The sequence below is a fragment of the Leptonotus elevatus genome, chromosome 14, assembly GCF_054856555.1.
Source record: "Leptonotus elevatus isolate MCC_2025b chromosome 14, RoL_Lele_1.0, whole genome shotgun sequence".
NCBI classification, from domain to species: domain Eukaryota; kingdom Metazoa; phylum Chordata; class Actinopteri; order Syngnathiformes; family Syngnathidae; genus Leptonotus; species Leptonotus elevatus.
In genome coordinates this window covers 22264042-22286156 of record NC_141252.1, presented here as the reverse complement: position 1 = coordinate 22286156, position 22115 = coordinate 22264042, and the positions used below count along the sequence as shown (strand labels likewise).

Sequence of the window (22115 nt, the reverse complement as noted above, 5' to 3'; positions counted from 1 at the left end):
AGGGATCCTGAGGGAGCAACTGGCCACTCTTGGTGGTTGTATGTGCTCCTGTAAGTCATCCATGGAAGCGGGAAAGTGTTCAATTTTTACCCAGTGAATGCTCCAGCTGTTAGGTGTGAGCAAAAGAGCAAGTGAAGGATTCAAATGCAACGCAAATGGTGGGCAAGTTTTACAGTTTTTATTGAACAAAAGGAGCTTGCCGCATGATTGAATACTAACGAAAAGTGATGTGACAAAAGGTCAACATGTACCTACAGAAAACCAAAATGACTAACCAAGGAAGGTGGACGGAGTACCACGGGAGGAAGATACTAAGATAAAGAACGAAAACAAAAGATACGTACAAATCAACAACCAGAACAATCACAGCAGTACTTACAAAAAACTGTAGAGAAAAAGTACTACTGGCAGGTTCTAGGAGATAACACGTACAAGCAAAAGGGTAACAAAATGCTGTGGCAATGGCAACTAGCAAGAACAGTAACTTGGCAATCTTCCTCCCGTGAGTCCTGCGTCTAAATAGGCTGCTGATTGGGATTGCCTGCAGGTGAGACGCAGGGACTCCGCCCAGCGACACTCATGAAAACTAAAAAAAGACAGGAAACAAATGACCAGCAGAGGGCAGAACGAAACAAGACATGACACCAGCGACCCTGGGATGCGAGTGGCGGGGTCTGTGCCACTGGGGGAAATGCTTGCGGGGGAAATGCTTAAGAGCTGCACAATTGCACCTCTTCGGGCTGGCTGCAGCGAAGCCTGGGTGCTGCTTAAGCACTGCCAGGTGATTTTAGTTTCTTATTATATAGCCTTCGTTTCTGTGGCGTTGGCTCCAGACATCAAACGTTTTGTTGTTGTTGTTTTCTTTTTACGTTTAGTGGAAGGAGAACGTGTCAGGACAGTAAACCCCAACGATCGCTCCACAGGTCCTAAAAGCTTGTGTTTTTGTTATCATAAGTTGCATGAATAAAGTTGTTAAAAAACAAGTGAAGCTTTTTTTATTATTATTATTATTATTATTTTGTACCGTATTTGCATTTATTTTGTTTTTATCCTCTACGTTCCTTTATGATGTACTCACTCTTTGTGTGTGTACATGTTTAGTTGATTTAAAATAAAAAGTCGTTTGTACTGATAGTCCGTGCTTGTGTGACGTAATGTGTAAGTGACGTTAGAGACAAACAGTATTTGTCTAACTACTACCGCCTAGAAGCTTGGCATGAATAATAATAATAATACATTTTATTTATAGGCGCCTTTCTGGACACTCAATGTCGCCTTACAACAACAGTTAAAACATACAAATACAATGGTAAGAACAACATAAGGTAAAATAAAATAGAATAAAAAAAAATTTAAGAAAAGTCGAAGCAGTTCTAGGAGATGAGTTTTGAGAATGGATTTCAAATGGGTTATTGAGTCTATTTTACGCAGGTCAGCGGGGAGAGTGTTCCAGAGCTGGGGAGCAGAGCGACTGGAGGCTCTGCTCCCCATGGTGAAGAGGCGGGCAGGCGGGACAGTGAGGAGGAGAGACGGCGAGGAACGAAGAGAGCGGGCAGGTGAGGCAATGTGGATAAGGTCGGTCAGGTATGGAGGGGCGAGGTTGTGGATTTTATATTGGTTGCGGTGTGTGATGGGGAGCCAGTGGAGCTGGCACATTTACGGGCGCAAAATTCCAGTTATCCCGTTATATCATTGCGAGACCACCTCCTCTCCCAGTCATGCGAGGTACAGAATGGTAAAAGAAGTCCGGTGGAGTACCTTCATTGAGAGTACCGAAGTCGTTAGGTTGCTGCCAGGTCTCAGACACAAAATGTCAAAGTCACGGTCTGTCAGGAGGTCTTGGACAAGCTGGCCCTTATTCGTAAGGGAGCGGATGTTCAGCAGGCCAACGCTGACAGAAGTGCAGCTGCTAGCGACAGTTACGCTAGCCGACCTCGGGACGCGGGTCAACACGGAGGGATGCGCGCGGCGTCCGGTGTTTTTCTAAGGGCGGTGTGCGGTGAACCAGAACGACCTGTTGGAGCTGGAGTTGTCATATTGGTAATTTCAGCGTGAGCCCCGGTGAGTGGATCTTCATACGGGCACGCAGAGGATGTCCGGGTGATGGAGCAGAGAAGGCAGTGGTGGACCGTGTGGATTAAAATAAAGTTTGAACTCAGTGGTCGCATACTGGTAAAACGCTGCCGATGGATGGTGGAGGACAGACAGGACGAACCAGCACAAAACAAGCCACACACAGCTGATCCACATAGCTGGACTGGAATAGTGGAGCAGGGAAGCAGCAACAGGTAGCAGGTAAGCTCGCCGCTATGTTTGTTTATGTATGCATGTTTTCTTTTTATCTTTAATTCACATTAATAGGTTAGGCTGTGACTGTGATGTGTGTGTTTACTAAATAAATGTGTTTTCTAGAAAGTCAATTTCTGCCGAATCATTTGTGTTTTCTGAGTGGATTAGTAATTATCTTATTAAAGCAAAGAACTCCATGATTAACTAAAGTAGAAACTTCAGATTATGAATACTTTATAATAGGATTTTTATCGTTTATTTTGCTCCTACAAACAAGCAAAGTCAACGTGGTGCCCACAGAGGTTGCTGAGGAAATTACAACTCCCTTCATTCTAAATTTCTCGTTTGCCATTACGACAACCCAAATAATCGCTATTTGCGCAAAAGTGCCCTTTGTTCCCCCCCCCAGAGAACTCGGCCCCCAAAATGTCTGTGCACGGCACTGTCGATTTTTTATGGCATTTTTTTTAAACAAACGAGGCAATGTGAGCAGACTTCTTTTCTACACTGGAAATATTAGTTTTTAAAATATCCGGCTACGTGTAGACAAGGCCTTAGTTAAAGGTCCCATAGTATGAAAATGCACTTTAGTTGGGTTTTTAATCAACAATATGCATCCCCGGCCTGTCTATAATCCAACCAGGTATGAAATGAGTCAGTCCGCGACTTCTTTAGCTTTCTCCTCCTTTCTAAAATGTGTGTTTCAAACGGGCAGATTAAACTTCCGTGACTTAGTGACGTCAAAAAGAGACAGAAGTGCACTCAACCCAGCCCCCTCGGGTTAGTGGCACCACCTCTGGCAAAGGTTTGTCAAGCCCACTGAAATTCGAGTAGCTGTCTGCTCCTTTCTTTTTCTTCCCCTCCCCTCTCCAACAATGATCAGGAAAAAGTGGTTGCTTCCTTCGTCCCAAGTCTTTAAAAAGACAGTGGATTAATTTTATTTGTGAAGGACGTGTACAGACTTCATTTCTCAAAGTACTGTTTTGTTACTGAAAGCCTGTTCGGAGCTGGACTTGCAACACGTTTAAACATAATGGATCGGTCCCAACAGTGTGACACGACTGCAAACGGGAAAGATATAAGTTTATCATTTTTGATTTAGCCTTCCTTCCTATCCTTTCTAGTTAGAGATATGCACCGTCTACCATATTACAGGTGTATTTTTAGTGCCTAAAGTGGGAGCTACATTTGTCGTGTGGAGGTTGTTTGGTTACAAGAGGTCAGATGTGATAAAGCAGACGGTGGTTGGATAATATGAAACTGTTGCGTATTGTTTTGTCAAGATACAATCCACGGTGGTTAATTGCCGCGACTGGCAACTCACCACCTAGTAGACATGACTTTGTGATGCAAACCGGCCGCGACGAGCGGCTTGCACGTTGCGACCGTGCAGTGGCCTAAATTTGTGTTATTAATAACCGCTTGTAAATGTCTACAAGCATTTATGGCAAATCGGAGACATTCACGGCAAAGTAACGGTTGCGAGAGATTTGCTGGTTACGGCAAAATAATAATTTCCTAAACCATCACAAACTAACGCTACAACATAGTCTCTGTGGTAACGTTATGCTACTTTTTTCTTATGGTAAAACATTATGCCACTTTTCCACATATAATAGTTCTCAAATGTGTAAAAGACTTGCTTGTATTTTTCTTTTCTTCTGCCCCGATGGCCAGTCGTTTCCATTCACAACATTAGCACATGGCTATTAGACCAAAATTACTGCCCCTTCGAGATAGAAGGGTATGGCCTAGGCGTGGCCTGGTGCAGCTAAAGTGACACACTCCTAAAACAAGCTGTTTTGAACACAGCGTATTTTGGCTGATTTAGGGACAGCAAAAATATTAGATCCAAAGTAAATTTTGAATGCATGTCACAAAAATTTATTTTACACATTTGAGAACTATTTTAGTATGTTGAAAAGTTGAATAATATGAGACCTTTAAGTTTTGCAATGTAGTAGGATTCGTCATTTGCATTTACCCACCTTGTTTTCTATTAATTTCAGTGACTATAAGCAGTTCAAATAACGGATGGATGGGTGGATGATAGTTGGCACCGCAAGTTTGTAATGTATGATGACTATGTATCATGATGCACTGGTATGTGTTGTTCAGGCTGCCACCTAGTGACAGTTGTGTGAAATAAGCATGCAAATGAATGCTTTTGTCCATCGAACAAGCGTTCCAATCCCATATGTTTTGAGACAGCTTACAAAGTCGTAAACGAGGATCAAAGTGAACACGTATGGATCGCTAGTCCACATTCATTCATAAATCTGCTGCTGTGCTGAACATGGGCACAACTTCTTGCCTTTGATGAAAGATGTCTTCGTAACCAATTGAGATTTTTGTGTAGACTTGATATTTGTACATCCATTCTTGCTAGATGCTCCAATGCATTCACATCCCTTCCTGTGATGCAATCACAAGCACTCGGAAACAAGAAAGCACACAACACAACCTAGTTCTTTACAGCACTTTTGAGTGTTGCGTGACTGGTCAGGTCAGTGTGGAATGGCCAACTGTTAAGCTGATGGCTATTCATTGATATCACACACGTTTCTGATAGCTAACATTAGCATAATCATTTTTATTTGAGCATGGAAAGCTACCTACTAGTCCAGCAGGAAAAGAGCCGAGCCCCGCAAAGGCAGCGTTGGTTGGAAATCCCCCCTCATCAGCGAGTGAAAGCCGGGCCAATGTTAGTCCTGGTAGGCTCTTCTATTATTTGTATTATTAGTATTATTATTGACAGGTAGGACAGTCCTTGGTGTGTCATCTGGAAGGCAAGGGGATAAGGAGACTTGGTGGTGGAATGAGGAGGTGCAGAAGTGGATCCAGAGAAAGAGGTTAGCTAAGAAGAAGTGGGACACAGAGGACTGCAGAAAGTAGAAAGGAGTACAAGGAAATGCAGCGTAAGGTGAAAGTAGAAGTGACAAAGGCCAAACAAAGGGCTTACGATGACTTGTATGCTAGGTTGGACAATAAGGAGGGAGAGACTGATCTATACAGGTTGGCAAGGCAAAGAGACAGAGATGGGAAGGACGTGCAGCATGTTAGGGTAATAAACGATAGGGATGGAAGTGTGTTGACAGATGCCAGTAGAGTGATGGGAAGATGGAAAAAGTACTTTGAAGAATTGATGAATGAGGAAAATGAGAGAACAAAGCCTAGAAGAGGTGACTGTTGTGGACCAGGAAGTAGCAAAGATTAGTAAGGATGTAGTGAGAAGGGCATTGAAGTGGATGAAGAGTGGAAAGGCACTCGGTCCTGATGATATACCTGTGGAGGTATGGAAGTGTCTAGGAGAGGTAGCAGTAGAATTTCTGACTGGGTTGTTCAACAGGATCTTAGATAGTGATAAGATGCCTGAGGAATGGAGGAAAAGTTGTGTTGTGGCAACTACAGAGGAATAAAGCTAATGAGCCACATATTGAAGCTACGGGAAAGAGTAGTTGAAGCTAGACTGAGGGCACAGGTGAACATTTGTGAGCAGCAGTATGGTTTCATGCCAACAAAGAGTACCACAGATGCAGTATTTGCTCTGAGGATGTTGATAGAGAAGTACAGAGAAGGTCAGAAAGAGCTGCATTGTGTCTTTGTAGATCTGGAGAAAGCTTATGACAGTATGCCCAGTGAGGAACTGTGGTTTTGTATGAGGAAGTCTGGAGTGGCAGAGAAGTATGTTCAAGTAGTGCAGGACATGCATGAGGACTGTAAGACAGTGGTGAGGTGTGACGGAGGAGATCAAAGTGGAGGTGGGACTACATCAGGGATCAGCTCTGAGCCCCTTCTTGTTTGCTATGGTAATGGACAGGATGACAGACGAGGTTAGACAGGAATCTCCATGGACTATGATGTTTGCAGATGACATTGTGATTTGTAGAACAAGGAACAGGTGGAGGAGAAGCTAGAGTGGAGGTTTGCCCTGGAAAGGAGGGGAATGAAGGTTAGTCGTAGCAAGACGGAGTATCTGTGTGTGAATGGGAGGGACCCAAGTGGAAGAGTGAGGTTACAGGCAGAAGTGATCAAGAAGGTGGAGGAGTTTAAGTATTTAGGGTCAAAAATCTAGAGCAATGGAGAGTGTGGAAAATAAGTCAAGAAGTGTGAGCAGGCAGGCTGGAACGGGTGGAGAAAAGTGTCAGATGTGATGTGTGATAGAAGAGTTTCAGCTCAAATGAAAGGAAAGGTTTATAAAACTGTGGTGAGACCAGCAATGTTGTTTGGTCTGGAGACAGTGCCACTGAGGAAAAGACAGGCGGCAGAGATGGCGGTGACAGAGATGAAGATGCTGAGGTTCTCTTTGGGAGTGACCAGGATGGATAGAATCAGGAATGAGTACATCAGAGGGACAGCACATGTTAGAGGCTTTGGAGATAAAGTCAGAGAGGCCAGACTGAGATGGTTTGGACATGTCCAGAGGAGAGATAGTCAGTATATTGGCAGAAGGATGCTGAGTTTCCAAATGCCAGGCAGAAGGTCTAGAGGAAGACCAAAAAGGAGGTTTATGGATGTAGTTAAAGAGGACATGAAGGTAGTTGGTGTGAGAGCAGACAATGCATAGGACAGTCTTAGATGGAGGCAACTGATTCGCTGTGGCGACCCCTGAGGGGAAAAGCCGAAAGGAAAAGAAGTAGCGTATTATTATTGTTATTATTATCCATTCATCCATCCATTTTCTTAACCGCTTGTCCTCACAGGAGTCGCGGGGGGCGCTGCAGCCTATCCCAGCTGGCTTCGGGCAGTAAGCGGCGTACACCTTGAACTGGTTGCCAGCCAATCGCAGGGCACACAGAGACGAACAACCATCTACACGCACAATCACACCTATTGACAATTTGGAGTGTTCAATTAACTTGCAATGCATGTCTGCATGAAAACCCACGCAAGCACGGGGAGAACATGCAAACTCCACCCAGGAAGGCCGAAGCCTGGACTCGATCTTACGTCCTCTGCACTGGGAGGCGGACATGCTAACCAGTCAGCCACCGTGCCGCAATTATTATTAATATTATTATTAATATTATTATTTCTCAGACAAAAAAATATGTTCATTTCTTTGGTTGTTTTGCAGCTTCTGCATGACAACAGTTATCATGCATAGATGTTCGACTCGACTTCCGTCTGTGGAACGAATGGGGAAAGGGAGACGTGACGTATGCTGTAAAGCAGTCTGCATGTTTGTTGTTCCTTTATGTGGCAGACCACCTTCCTCAAAGTTGTTTAGTGCAAGTAAAAATGATACAGACCCCCTCAGGATCTATTAATCCAGCTGTAAATCGATATTTCATCAGCAGTTATGAAAATATGAATTAAAGGTTAATGGGTTAAGTTAATAAATAGGGTTTTAAAATGACTATGCATTTTAACGATAGACATTGCCCAGACGTACCGTAAGTCCACGAGGTCGATGGGTCGGGGGGAAAAATTAGCACCAAGCAAAAACCTCAGGGGGTCATTTGAGAACCACACGGAAATGTTTATGTGCACCCCTGTTAATAAAGTTCAAGTGATAAGCACATATGTAATATATCTGTAATTAAAGAAAAAAAAACATCTGTCCAAAACAAGATGATGCTCCAAGGCCAATTATGAAAATCTAGCTCAATCTGACTTCTGCACCGTTATTCTCACCTTTATGTCTCTTGTGGCTTGAAGACCATAGCCTTCTTTTCCAAAGTTGGCAACTTGGACACCATCACAGGAAGACCCATTCACTTTTGCCCAGGACACCAAACCTTGGAAATAGCTGTGTCTGCAACCCTCAAATACTACGGACATACCTGAAAATAAATAATACAATTTGAGATACATTTGCAATGGGTATTGGAAATTAAATATAGTGTTGGAGGACACTACATCATATTTATGGGGAGAGATTTGTCTCAAAATTATATGTATGTATATATGTATATTTGTGATTTTCACGCGTTATTGAGACCCACAAATATACGTACTTTTCATGTGTTTTTCAGATCGACAAACATTCACAATTTTCACATGTACTTTTCAAATCTACATATTTATGATTTTTACGTGGCTTTCAGATCCAATATATTTGTGATTTACAAGTATTAACTTGTGAGCATTTATCATGATTTATTTGTAAATTTTCAATTCTGATTTTGAATTGTTGAATCTGCATTTAAGGATCGGTGGTTATGCGCATTTGTTTTTTTAGGTTAGTTTCAACCGTAGAGCTGGGCCATATAAACGGTATATTCAATATAAGCAGTGCGTACTCAGGCGCTGATCGATTGCGCTTACACTACCGGACTTTAGCAGCAAGCGTGCTTGGGCACGGCACTATAGCCCTAGTGTGAGTGAACCCTTAGTTACTTTAACAATAAAGTAATCAGTAAAGTAACAAGATTGCTTTTTTGAGGAGTAATCAGTAATCACATTACTTTTTCAAGTAATCTGTGACAACACTGAATATAAGGTACATTTTGCCGAAGGTAGAGATTTTGACGCTACCGTCTTACCGCGGGAGAGCATGTTGATGCATTGTATCTGCGTCCCGGCACCAGCTGGACTCGTCCTCACGCGACTGTCGATTTCCAACATCAACACAACGCCACTTTGAAATTATATTATATTGCCAATTAAGGACGCTAAGAAAGTTAATTAGTCTGGTAATTAGTCTGTTGCTGTATGATATGACACAAGACTGCGGCGTTAGCAACTAGCCACTAACAGGAGCGTAAACAATTGACAGTGTGCGGCGAGCCAAACTGCAGCTATATTCAATTACTGTCGGACTGACTCAGACATTTCAAACTCAGACAGAAAAAAGTCCATCAATGCATTAAACTTTAATAATTGCAAATATCTAAATCATGTAAGCATTCTATCAATCTATAAAAGCTGGCATACATCAAGAAGAATGATGGGTGTGATATCACTGTTGTTTTTTTACTTAATTACAATCAATGGTCCAACTAGTCACTTCTGTTTACAATACCGAATCATCTATTAGACTTCTATCCACCATTCTAGTTGTTGGTATGAATAAACCTGCTGTTATATATAATTCTTATCACAATTACCATCAAAAATAGGAGCACCTTTACTATAGTTCATTTTAAACAGGCATTAACCAAAACATTGAACAGGAAATACACAGTCGGAGTCATAGTTTAACAGTTTTATTTTGTTTTCATCAGTTACCTGATGAGTTTACATATTATATCCCCTGCAATGTGCTCACATACTCCTGGTTGGGAAACACATTGGGCAACCTAATCCAAAGTAATGTTGAAGGGCCAGATTTGATTGATGCTAGGCATGCTAAGAGCTGCCCCCTCTGCAATGAACAAACTAATGTTCACAAAAGCAAAGCCTTTTTTCCCCCAATTTCTTTTAAAGTAATATAAAATAATTGACCTGTTTTAGTGCAGACAAATCTTGTTACAGTAAAATATTTTGCAACTATATGTTGAGTCGCTTTCATTCTTTACGTCATCTGAAACTACGCTATGCATATTGAGCAACAACGGTCAATCTGTACCCCCCCCCCCCCCCCCAATGCAACCAAAGCCTGTGTGGTGTGACCAACTGAAAAAGTTGGTAGCACCAAAGTTAGTGTAGAGCCCTGAATATTTTTTGTTTGCACTATTTTGGACCAGAGAGTGCACAGTAAGATTTGCACAAAAAATAATGTTATCCAAAGTAAATGTATTCTTTCATTGTTTTTTTAATCCATATAGCTTCTATAAAGGACTACGTAAACCAGTAAGCAAATTATTTATTTAAAAAAAAAAACATTTAATTCTATACCGTGTTATATGCCATTACCGTGATATGAATTTTGGGCCATATCGCCCAGCCCTAGTCAAGCTTTTCATTATATTCACACACAGGGCAGTTATAAACATTCACGTGCTGAAAAGCCATCGGTCAGTGTACCTTTCATTCATTCTATTTCCATTTTTGAAATATAAATCTAAAACAATAAAAAACTGAGTATTTTTTGTTTTTCAATGTTTGGAGCTAGTTTACAAAAAAACGAAACAAGATTTCATACTTCAGGACTGTGAATATCGCGAGACCTGCAGCAAGACCGAGAAAATCCAACATGGTGGCACCCTGATGCTAAAATAGAATTAGCTCTATTTTGCTAACAAGATAGAATTAGCTCTATTTTGCTAACCAAATTCGAATTTAACCACCATATAAATTGGCTTTTCTCTTTTCTATTCCAAATAGCAGACTTCTATTATTGCTATTATTTACTCTAAATAACACACACACAGTAACAGACCCAGAGGGCCAATACATTATTATTCAGGTAACTATAATCAATAAAGTATACCATATTTTCACGACCATAAGGTCCACCATATTATAAGGCGCAGTCTCAGTTACGGGTGCTATTTCTGTATCTAACACACATATAAGGCGAATCATACTATTGGGCGCAGGCACGGTTTAAGATTCAGAAATGTGGACTCAAATGTAAAGTGTACAGATATGGATTATCATGACTGAATGTAAACTTACGTACTGTAAAAATGTAATGTGAAATTTATTTTCAAAGCAGGTAAAGAGATGGCAAATTACCCTTCTGTTTCTTGCGGATTTTCTCCACCAGGTTTCTAATTTGGACATATTCCTCCCACTCTTCACTGGCAGATGGGGTTTCACTGCTGCACTCTGGAAAAAAAAAACAATTAAGTATTAAAAAAGGGACACCACAAGGCACAGTGTCTAGGCCATCCACTCTTAAACCATTATAGCCGGGAGCGCATTACTGCGTACCATTTGAGCCGGGAGCGTACTCGCGCTCTTCTACTGCTCTTCTACCTTTAAACCCGGGAAAGCGAACACGTCATTTTGTTTTGTTTTGAAGAATTCTCAGTCTCTTAGCTGATGAAATGCATCAGAATGTACACGTGAGGGTGACATGGGCCTCATAGCATGTCCTGGAATTTTATTCGAGCATTTATGGCTGACGCAGACTCGCGGGAGTTATGAAATGAATGATGGTGAGGGAGGACTTCGAACCAGTGTGTGACAGAGCGCCTGTGAATGTCCGCCACTCCCTGATTAGAGCGCGCTGCCGTCTAGCTGAGAGGAGCAGCCCATGCGAGCGCGCACTGCTCGATCTTAGTTTCTGCGGAAAAGCTCCGTCAAAACTGTTTTCACACAGCCCACACAAATTCCCCCCGAAATTCGACACTTTCACAAACTGCTCACCTGCCACCTGGACTCATTCCTTTTCCCCGTTGTTGGTGCTGGGTGCAGTGCACACTCGACACCAACGCACGACGCATGACACGCACCGCAAACGCTCACCTGCATTCTGCGGGGTTGTTGGACAATAAACACTGCACCAAACCGAAGGCACTCCCGGACTCGCTATAGCACTTTTGCCGCGCTTGAAGTGTCACATGGCTATGGACTATACCACAAAAGTAGTTTGGTTTCTTATTTAATGAGTTTTTTTTTTTTGAGAGATTAAGTTATGGATTGTGAATGGAGGATTTTTGTTATGGTTAATATATGTTGCAGATATTATTTATTTACATGCTTTAGTTATTTTGGTTACTTTTTGGTATTATACCCCATAATTGCCTAAATGGTTTGCCCGAAGGGAGATGCTAGGGGTATTTAAAGGGATCTAAATGAATTTGTAGGGAGTGCTCAGCCAAGTGGGATGGTGAGTCACTGGCTACCACAGTAAGCTACGGAAAGGACTAATGAAACTTGTAAATATTGTTTTTGCAGTGGACTTGCACTGTAAATATTTTTTTCACATTTTTAATGCTGTGTTGGTGTAAATAAAAACACCTCACTGAAGTTTTTCGACTGCGCCATCATTTCCCCCCCCCCTTTCGGAAATGAACCCGTGACACAGTGTAACCAGTTGACAGTGTCATATTGTCAAGAAATGTGTTTGTAAACAATGAGGATGTTGAAAATTTTGACGGCTTTGGACGAACAATTACCACTCAATTCCCCGAGGTTATTACAACTGTGCTCCAGTGTTGAAGGTAAATATACCCACAAATGCGACAAGGGTTGTTGATTTTTATTTATGTTTAAAAATGTTTGCATTTTGAACACTTTATTTGTAATTTTCCATTATCATCTGAAACAATCATATCCAACAATTAACAGATATAAACAACCCCAACAAACACAAATCAGGTTCAATATTAAATTGGACTCGCGTAATAGAAAAGTACAAAAAACTAACAAACACATACACAACAAAAACAAGTGCACTTCATTCATACCTATTATAAACATGTTCTAAAGATTTACAGTTCCAGACCAGGTAAATTGTTCACATATGTTATTAAAGAGTCCCAGGTTTTGGGGAATTTGTTGATGGATCCGTTGAGGGTACATTTAATCATTTCCAATTTAAGATTCTGCATAGCATCCCTAATCCAGTGGTGATTCGAAGGAGGATCGGCATCCTTCCATTTGAATAAAATCAAGCGTCTGGCTAATAAAGAACAAAAGGCAATGACTCTCTATAAGTGAGCAAGGGGATCAGATCCCGTTGGGTAGAAATAAAACCAAAAACAGCAACCAATGGCGATGGTGAAATTTGACAACAATAAACTTTCGAGATTATTTAAAAAAATAAAGACCAAAACGGAACAAGCTTTGGACATGATCAGAACATATGATAAGAAGTAGTGGTACATTTTTACATCTTTCACATAATGGATTTATGTTTGGAAATATCCCAGACAGTCTGGCTTTAGAAAAATGTAATTTATGCAGTGCTTTAAATTGTATTAAGGCATGTCTAGACCATATAGAAGAAGACTGAACTCTTTTTTTTTTTTTCATCATTGCTCTTTTTTTATTTTTTTTGTATGTGGGTGAGTATGTGTATGTGTATGTGTATGTGCGTGTGTGCGTGCGTGTGTGCGTGCGTGCGTATTCGTCAGTTCACCAAAAACCTATTAAAAAAAAATCCCATACCGTTCACCTAAACTGAACTCCGCCGTCAGGAGACCCGAGGAAGGACCAAAGAAAACAAAGGAAGGTGAAATCCAGCACCGACCAGACACCACTCAACGGGCCACCAACCAGAGTTCTTCACCAACCCCAGAAACATCTGAATTCCAACAAATCCAAAAAATCAGGGAGACCTCAAGAGACCCAAGGAGAGACTGAGGAAAGGAAGGAAGGACAAACGAAGCAGAGTGAGATTCACAGACACCAGCCTCCACCGATTCAATGACCTGAGGAAGAAGCAGATTGCGTCTGAGTTTCGATAGTTGCTGGTGTGGTGGATCTGGCATGCATGAAAATCTCCACCAAAGAGGGGAGCCGTCGACCCCTGCCAGGACAGAGCAAGCGCAACACCTCAGGGCCCCCCAGGCCGCGGCAGCGCCAAAGGACGACCCCCGGGCCCCGCCAGGGCCACCGGCCGGAGAGCAAACCCAGGAGCAGAAGCGCCCCCCACCCCAACACGGCCCGCGCCCCCAACCCAACGCAGCAGGACGGGGCACTGCAGGCCCGCCAGGCACCCCACCGGTCCACAGCCCCCGCTCCCCCCACGACCCCCCGCCCCCCATCCACCACCGTCATCCAACCCAGCCCAGTCGCCCCCAGGCCCCCAAGCCCCCAGACACCCCACAACCCGCCACCCCCTCATAAAAGCTGCCCCCCCCGACCCCACCCCGACCAACCGGCAGGTCCCAGCCCCCGACCCCCAGCCGCCGGGGACCCCCCGCACCCAGGCATCGGCGCCGAAGAGGGGCCGGACAGCGGAGCGGAGAGGGCACCTGCGCCCACCCCACCCCCCGCCGCGTGGAGGGACAGAACACCGGGGGCAGAAGGGCAGATGGGGGCACCGGAGGACGGCCGGCACCCCCGAACCCCAGGCCCAGCGGGGAAAGGCTTCGGTCGTCACTCCAGCGTTCTTAGTGAAAGCTAACCCCTGTTACTGAGTCCGCCAGCTCGCCGACTGGCGAACTCTACCCCTAAACCTTGAATGTGACCCCATCCAGTGTATATACAAGTGTGTGTGTGTGTGGTGCATTAAAATTGGGAGCAGGTGAACCGGAGCAGAGGGAAATTATATCCCCACGCTCTGATCTACCTGATATACTGCGGCACCCCCCCCCGACAACCCCCCCCCCCCCCCCAAGTGTGTTATGTGCCCTATATGTCTATAAAAGTGTATTGTGCAAACCTAGTGCAGTGAGTTAAGAGGAGCGACCAGCGGGGCCCCCCCAACCGGGCGGGGGCAGGAGGCACACCCGCCCACCAAACCCCCATCCACCCCACCGGGACCCCGCCGGGCATATGGGACCAGCCTGGCGGGGCGATAGGGCTCGCCCCCCGAGGTGCCAGGATGTCCACCGGAGCGGGGCGGGCACAACACCAAATACACCCCCCCCCCCCCGGAGCGCCGAGACCCGGGCCGCGGATGGAGCCCCTGGCCCAGGGGAGGGGAAGGAAGGCGTACAGGGGAGGGGGAAGGGGACGACAAGAAAGGCAAGGGGCAGCGGCAGGGCCGCAGAGAGAGGGGGAGAGGAGGAGGAAGGGTGACGAGGGAGAAGGGACAGGGAGGCGGAGGACGGGCGGGGAGAGGCGAGGAGGTAGAGGCAGCAAGGGGGAGGAAGGGGGAGGGGAGAGGGAAGCACGGGCCCCGAACTGCGTCAGAGAGCCAGAGCGACGGACCGCGCCGGAGCGGCGCCGCCCCGGACACCAGGGAGAGCCCCGCAACGCAGCACCCCCCAAGAGACCCAGGGAACGGCCAAGACGCAGTCGCCACCCAGCAGCCAACAGAAGGGCAGACCCGCCCACGCCCAGCCAGGGGGGGGGGGGGGGCAGCACCTATAGAATTAACCCACTGGCATGCAGTGAATCCGAATATTAACCCTTAGTGCCCATTGGAGGTGAATCTGCTCGATCCTGTTGGCAGCAGCTGGGTTCCTGACTATAAAAACACAACCATTAGTTACAAATTGCCAAATACAGAAACATCAATGTAAGTTATCACGATGCGGTGGCTCTCGCTAACAGGCAGAATTAAGTAACCAGGTTTAGGTTAAAAAAACTCTATATACGTAGACCATGTTTCTTTAAATTTTGATATTTGGTTTTTATTTGAGGCAGATATTTTTTCCATTAAAATGTGATTTATGAGGAGGTTAGACCATTAGTCGATATTCAGAGTTTGTTTATTTTTCCAGTTAACAAGTTTTTTTTTGCGATAGTAAGGGCTACAAGTGTAGATTGAAATTGTTTATGTGGTAAGTCAGTTGTTGTTAAGTCACCTAGCAAACACAAGTTTGGAGAGAACGGTATCCTACGCGTCCAAGACAGCGGAAAGTTTTTCTAAGACTTTAGTCCAGAAATACATAACCGGAGTACATAACCATAAAGCATGAAAATAAGTGTCTGTAGTGTTTTGTAAACACTGGAGACAAATGTCGGAGTCTGAGAGTCCCATTTTCTTCATCATACATTGAGTAATGTATGTTCTATGAATAATTTTATATTGGATAAGTTGTAAATTTGTGTGTTTTGTCATTTTAAAAACGTTTTCACAAACTTGAATCCAAAAGATATAGACAATTCTGTTTCCCATTTCGAGATGGGTAAAGACGTTTTATCAGTATATGAAAGCTAGGTAATATCTTTAGCTAAAACAGTCGGTTGGAGCATACCCTGAAGTGTTGGAATTTGTTTCTTTATCATACTTTTAACTTGCAGATAATGTAAAAAAATTCAGTTTTTTATTTTGTATTTTTGGAGCAAGGATGTATATGATATAAACTGAACTCTTTTAAGTGCCTTATCCCATTCCTTATTGGATATTTGAGCACCTAAATCAGTTTCCCATTGTTCTCGAATATGCGAAATGAAGTGATCACAGCATTCCATAATATTGGAATAAAAAATATATTTTTTGCCTTTAGTCCGACTATGAACACTTAAGAGAGAATCCAAACAGGACGAGGGAGGGAGATCAGGAAAGTTGGCAATATTTTTGCGGGTGAAATCTCTAATCTGCAAATAATGAAAAAAGTGATTATTGGTCAGCCCAAATTTTTTAGATAGCTGCTCAAAGCTAGCAAAGGTGCCGCCATATAGATACTTAATACTATAAATACCCTTGCTATACCAGGTTTTGTGGTATAAAAACAGGCAGTGCCTGAAACAAATACAAAAATGTAGGTACAAGTTCATCTTTACAGAATTTGTTCTGCCAGTAAGAGAGAGCGGTAATATACACCATCTTTTAATGTCTTGTTTCCACTGCTCAAGCAATGGGATGAAATTGCTTTTAAATAGATTATAATAAGATTTGGTGACTTTTACATCTAAGTATGTAAAGGATGTGGTAGATAATTTAAATGAGAGATTAGGATATTCTCCAGCGTTACCACTAATAGGGAAGTACTCACTCTTACTGAAATGTAGTTTATACCCACATATATTTCCAAATTTCTGCAAGATCTTAAGAATTTCAGGGATATATAATATAGGATTAGTGATGTAGAGCAGGAGATCGTCTGCGTAGAGAGACTGTATGAGTTATCAAAAGCAATGGATTCACTGGATCCCCTTGTTTTGTCCCTATGTAAAGAGGAAAATATTCAGAAGAGATACCATTGGTATAAACTGAGGCAGTAGGATCTGTGTAAATAAGATTGATATACTTAATGAAATTGTGACCAAAACCAAATCTACCAATTGTATAAAAAAAGATACCTCCATTCGACCCAATCGAACGCATTTTCTGTGATATAACTGTTTCTGAAAATGGAGTATCAGAATCAGTATAGATAATATTGAATAATAATCTCAAATTAAAATAAGATTGTCTACCGTGGATGAATCCGGATTGATCTTCTGTGATAATGTGAGGAAGAATTGTCTCAAGCCTGAGTGCAATAACCTTTGATAATACTACTAAACGTATTGATATCCTGATGGTCTTTTGTTAAGGAGCCATCAGAGACGCCGCTTTTTGACGAAGGTAACTGGCTAATAACTTCGATGGTTTACCCCCTTCTTTATAAACACTGCAACGGGATTTAAGGATAAGTCTCTCCGCTTGAAAAGTGGTCAAGAGATCAATTTCAGTTTGCATGCCTACTCCTTTCTTAATCAGATGCGGGGTTGGCGAACTGGCTATAAGTCTGTCCAATGCTTTAATATATGTATAGTTTTTCAAATTGGTCATATTTCATTTTCTTTTATAAGAAAACCGAGTGAGAGATGATCTGCCCACTGAGATAAGCTTGAAGTGTCTTCCAAAAAGTTGAGGCTGAGATATAATCCGTTTTGTTTACATGTAATAAACTGTACAAAGTCTGAATCTGCCAAAAGGAGTGTATCAAGCTGCCAAGTTTGTTTTGTCCACTGGATTGAAAGAGTCATCGTAATACTCATTGGAGCATGAGCAGAAATAATAATTGGATCATAATTACAATCTGTAATAAGATTGAGCAAATGAGGATCCATTAAAAATATATATATATCCTGTAGAATGACTTATGTACATTAGAGTAAAATGAGTACTCTCCTTCAGTGGGATGCTTAAATCTCCATGGGTCTATAAATGTATGCATATCTATAAATTATTTAATTATTTGTACAGATTTAGATGGTCTAATTACCGATTGAGCAGAACGGTTCAAGGTGGAGTCCATTACCAAATTATAATCCCTGCCCATAATAGTGATGGCTATCTAGATTTGGGATGGAGTTCAGCATCTTTTTAAAGAAACTGTCATCAAAATTTGGCCTGTAAATATTTACTAATACAAAGCGAAGTTGAAACAACTCCCCCACAACCATCACATATCTGCCATTTGGATCTAAAATAGTTTGCGATACAACAAAGGGAATTTTTTTGTGAATAAGCATAGCTACACCTCTACTTTTACAATTAAATTGGGAGTGAAACATTTGCCCTACCCATTCTTTGTCAATTTTTGACTGTCTCGATTGAGAAGGTGAGTTTCCTGCAGATAGGCGATGCCAACCCTGAGGTATTATTGCAAATGTAAGAGAAATCGTTTCCGCTTGACCCTTAACATTCCAGCTAACAATTTTCATGACATTACCTGGGACTACGTATGCACTACTGCGCTATTAGAACCATTCAATTCAAGAATATCAGTATCTGCCTCCAAAAGTTGATAAACCAGTAAAGTGCACGAAATAAACAAAAAACAAATACAACAGCACACATATAACATATAAACAAGGCTCAAACCGGCCTACCCCCCATACAACTTCAAACTGTTGCAAAAACATGCCTGCTACCTGAAGAAATAAGAACATTTCCCAACCATTAATGGACCCCACAAAAAAAACAAAAAAACTTTTATCTCTGTTGAACAAGAAAGGCAGTACTCCTGGGTAAAACAAACAAAAAAGAAAATATACAAAATATTAATAATATTAATAATAAACTTAAATATTAAGTGATCATATAATTGTAGCATCGCATATGATATAATTACAAATTAACATTTAAAGAAATAGCCCCTGTCACATCAACAATATAAATAAATTGTTTTAAATATATTAACAAAATAAAAATAATAAAATAAGTAAATTAAGCTTCTAATGACATTACCGTCTTTTCTGTCAGTTATTCGTATTTCGACACAGTCAGTACTTTTACCTCAATCACCATCGACTGTAGCTTGTGAAGTGGAGCTACCGCAATTGATAGCCACGTTTTCATTGACATATGAATCGACAGATGCATAGATAGATTGCACGGCAGAAACTGCGTTAGCTAGTGCTTTCATGTTGTTAGCATTTGTAACGGCTTCCTTGCTAACGCTACCTTGAGAGTCCAAGTTCTGTCTCCCACTCTGCTGTTTAGACGATTTCGGGGGCATTTGTCCACTCGTGAGGCAATAAAATCACAGAAACTGTCGTTCCAACAAAAGTTTGATCGATTACAAGGTCCGAAATGAATAAATGCAAAAATATTCTGCAGGAGCTGTGAGAGACACGTGTACTCACGAGCCATGCTCAAGCGCACCCCCCGTTTGTTGATTATTAAAAATAAAAAAACCACACACACATTCAAGGTTTATAATAATAAACTTAAATTTGTGTGAACGGCACAGGTGTAAGCTTTGAAATGTTTTGGGAATTATGTTTCTATCTGCTTCAGGAGCTGAGATATAAATTATTTAGTAGGCATTGACAATATTGTTGAATTTCCAGGGAAACTTCAGGTTTTCGGGGGTGACTCTAAAGACACCAATAGGTTTTAGAGGCATGTTTTGGCCGGCGCTTTAGGCCTAATAATGGGGTAACTGTTTTTGTTAATTTTTCCCAATTGTCTGATTTACAGTGAACATTTTTTTATATATATAATCTAAATTAAAAAAAAACATTTCTGTTTTCATGGTCCCACAACATATACCGTTGTTACTCTACCGTATGATTTTTAAAAAATATTTTCTTACAATATTCTTCTGTCACTCGTCTCTCAATATATGTGTATTTTAAGTTTCTATATTGTGTTTAAAGATCTTTAAAAAAAAATGTGTTGTAAATGCTATGAGAACATGTGATAGGTGTATTTAAAAATGCTATTTCTATATCGCAAACGTCTACAATGGGTATAGGGGAGGAGTTTACCCCACAGGATGGACAGACATCAACTGTGTTTTTTCTTTTTTAAGACATACAGACTTGACAACATAGATTTGTAGACAATATGATTTTTTTTATCCATCAATCTATTAGCCTTTTTGTTGGTGGTGGTAGGGGCTGGAAATACTCAAAATAGTATTGTAAATTATTACGAATAACAGTTTGAAAAAAAAAATCTGCTCTGTTGTGGCCTAATTGTATTTATTATTATTATAATCATAACCTATTACGGTATCATACAGGTATATTGTATAATTTTTTGTTGCACACCACAGAGAACCAGATCACTGGCATGCAAATATAGATGTCAAGTGAAGTGGCGTGCAAACAACGCTGCACTTCTTGAGCTGGGTTGTCAGGCATTTGGTGCCTTGCTCAAGGATATAGCAATAGCAGACGGTAAAAAGAATATCATCTCTCCAATATCTATTTGTCTTTTTTTTTTGTCCACTGTAGAACTCAAAATGTAACCGTCCAGTTCCAAAGCACAAGCTGTTATTTCTTTATTTGTTTTTTAAATATTAAATGCTATTTCAACCAGGTTTTCCCTTCAAAATATGAGTTTGTACAGTGTATGTCTAAATTATTTTAGAAACCACCTGAGTGTCACAAATGTTTGTTGTAAATTGTCTTTGATGAATCTGCATAATAAACAGTTATGTCAAAAGGCTTTGTTTTTTTAATATGACAAGTTTAATAAAATGTCACAAGGATAAAATGCTAAGTACGGTAGCTATCGAAGTGTTAAAAATACAGAGGACCACTGAGATGATTAGGGCAGCAGTGAAGTAGTTTCAAGAAGCCATTGGTATGTGATGAATAACATTTGTTCTCAGGGCATTAATCAATCATAACTGGACTGCTCTGGTAGACAGACTGACATTGACTTGACTGCAACTTGACGGTTCTTGTCGACAGAACCGTCCAGTTGCAATAGACTAAAAGCAATACGAGTGAAATGATCTATATATTTGGAATATTCGCAAGCGCTATCATTTATGTAGCCCTAACACTAATAGTTGCGTGCTGAGCAGTCTTAACTAATATTTGTTGTTGTTGTAATTTCTCTTTTGTCTTTGATTCAAGGTTCATTGATTAAACTTAACCTAAAACTCATGAAAATAGTTTAAGTGTGAAATTAAGACTGAAGACACTAATGAGCAGTATAGAAAATGAGATAAGATGAGACCCTGTTCAGTGAATTCAGACATTTGTTCCTAAATACATTGTTGCGATATACCGTTCTGGATGTATTGGGTGTCGCTAGGGCTGAACGATTTCAGAAAAAAAAATGAATTGAGATTTTTTGGGACAAATATTATGATTTTGATTTAACTCTTTGACCGCCAAAAACGTTTAATAACGTTTACTAAAATCCAAATGAGTGCCGCCAAAAACGTTAAAGACGTTAACTATGTTTTTTTTGTTTGTTTTTTTGAAACGGGTGGAGGAAAGCCTTGGCCAGCTGTGCTGAAAGTATCAAGCAGATCGAGTTAGTATAATGACTATTTATGGGCACTAGATGGCAGCGATGACTCTCTTTGGACAAGATCGGGTAGGAGTCAGTAGAAGACGTGAGGCGGAGCTAAGAGTGTTGAGGGGAGAATGGCTGAGGAAGCGAAAATGGCGACCGGTTGCAAGCAGCTCACGCTTGAGCATTTTTTCAAAGACGAAAAGCATCGACCAATGCTAAAGAGCACATTGATGATGATGATGGTGACTCCGAGGTTGACGCCGAAGTTGGAAGCGTTGACGCGGCGGCTTCGATCACGTCGTAAAGCCTCACCGTCTAGCGATGCTAACGCCGGAAAACATGGTGCACAACAGAGCACTTCTGCACAGGCGGACGTTCAATCGGACGATGAAGAGTACCCCGAGTCCAATGCATATTCATCGGAGGAGTGGGTACAGTCTGATCACGGAGAAGACACTGGTTCTGGACTACGATGCCACCATGAATGGAGTGGATAAGATAGATCAGAACATCTTTTACCAACCGGTATAGGAACTGAAGGACATGAGGAAGCCAGACGTAACACCAGGTCACCGTATCATGATCCTGAGAGTAGACTTGATGACAACATGGCCAAACACACACTGCAGTATATACCTGCTACTCCCCGGAAAAAAAGGCCGGCAAGAAAGTGGCAATCGCAGTGAAACTAATCTGTGGTGCAAATCCTGCTGCGTCCCCTTGCACGCAGGGGAGT

The 22115-nt window shown here is 41.8% G+C and overlaps 1 protein-coding gene across 1 annotated transcript in view; it reads right to left on the bottom strand.

Moving 5' to 3' along the window:
• Positions 1 to 22115, bottom strand: part of setd3 (SET domain containing 3, actin histidine methyltransferase) — a 110363-nt gene that overhangs the window by 64852 nt on the left and 23396 nt on the right. The window contains 2 exon segments of the mRNA XM_086094538.1: positions 7927 to 8075; positions 10855 to 10947. Coding sequence (XP_085950664.1) covers positions 7927 to 8075; positions 10855 to 10947 — 242 coding nt within the window.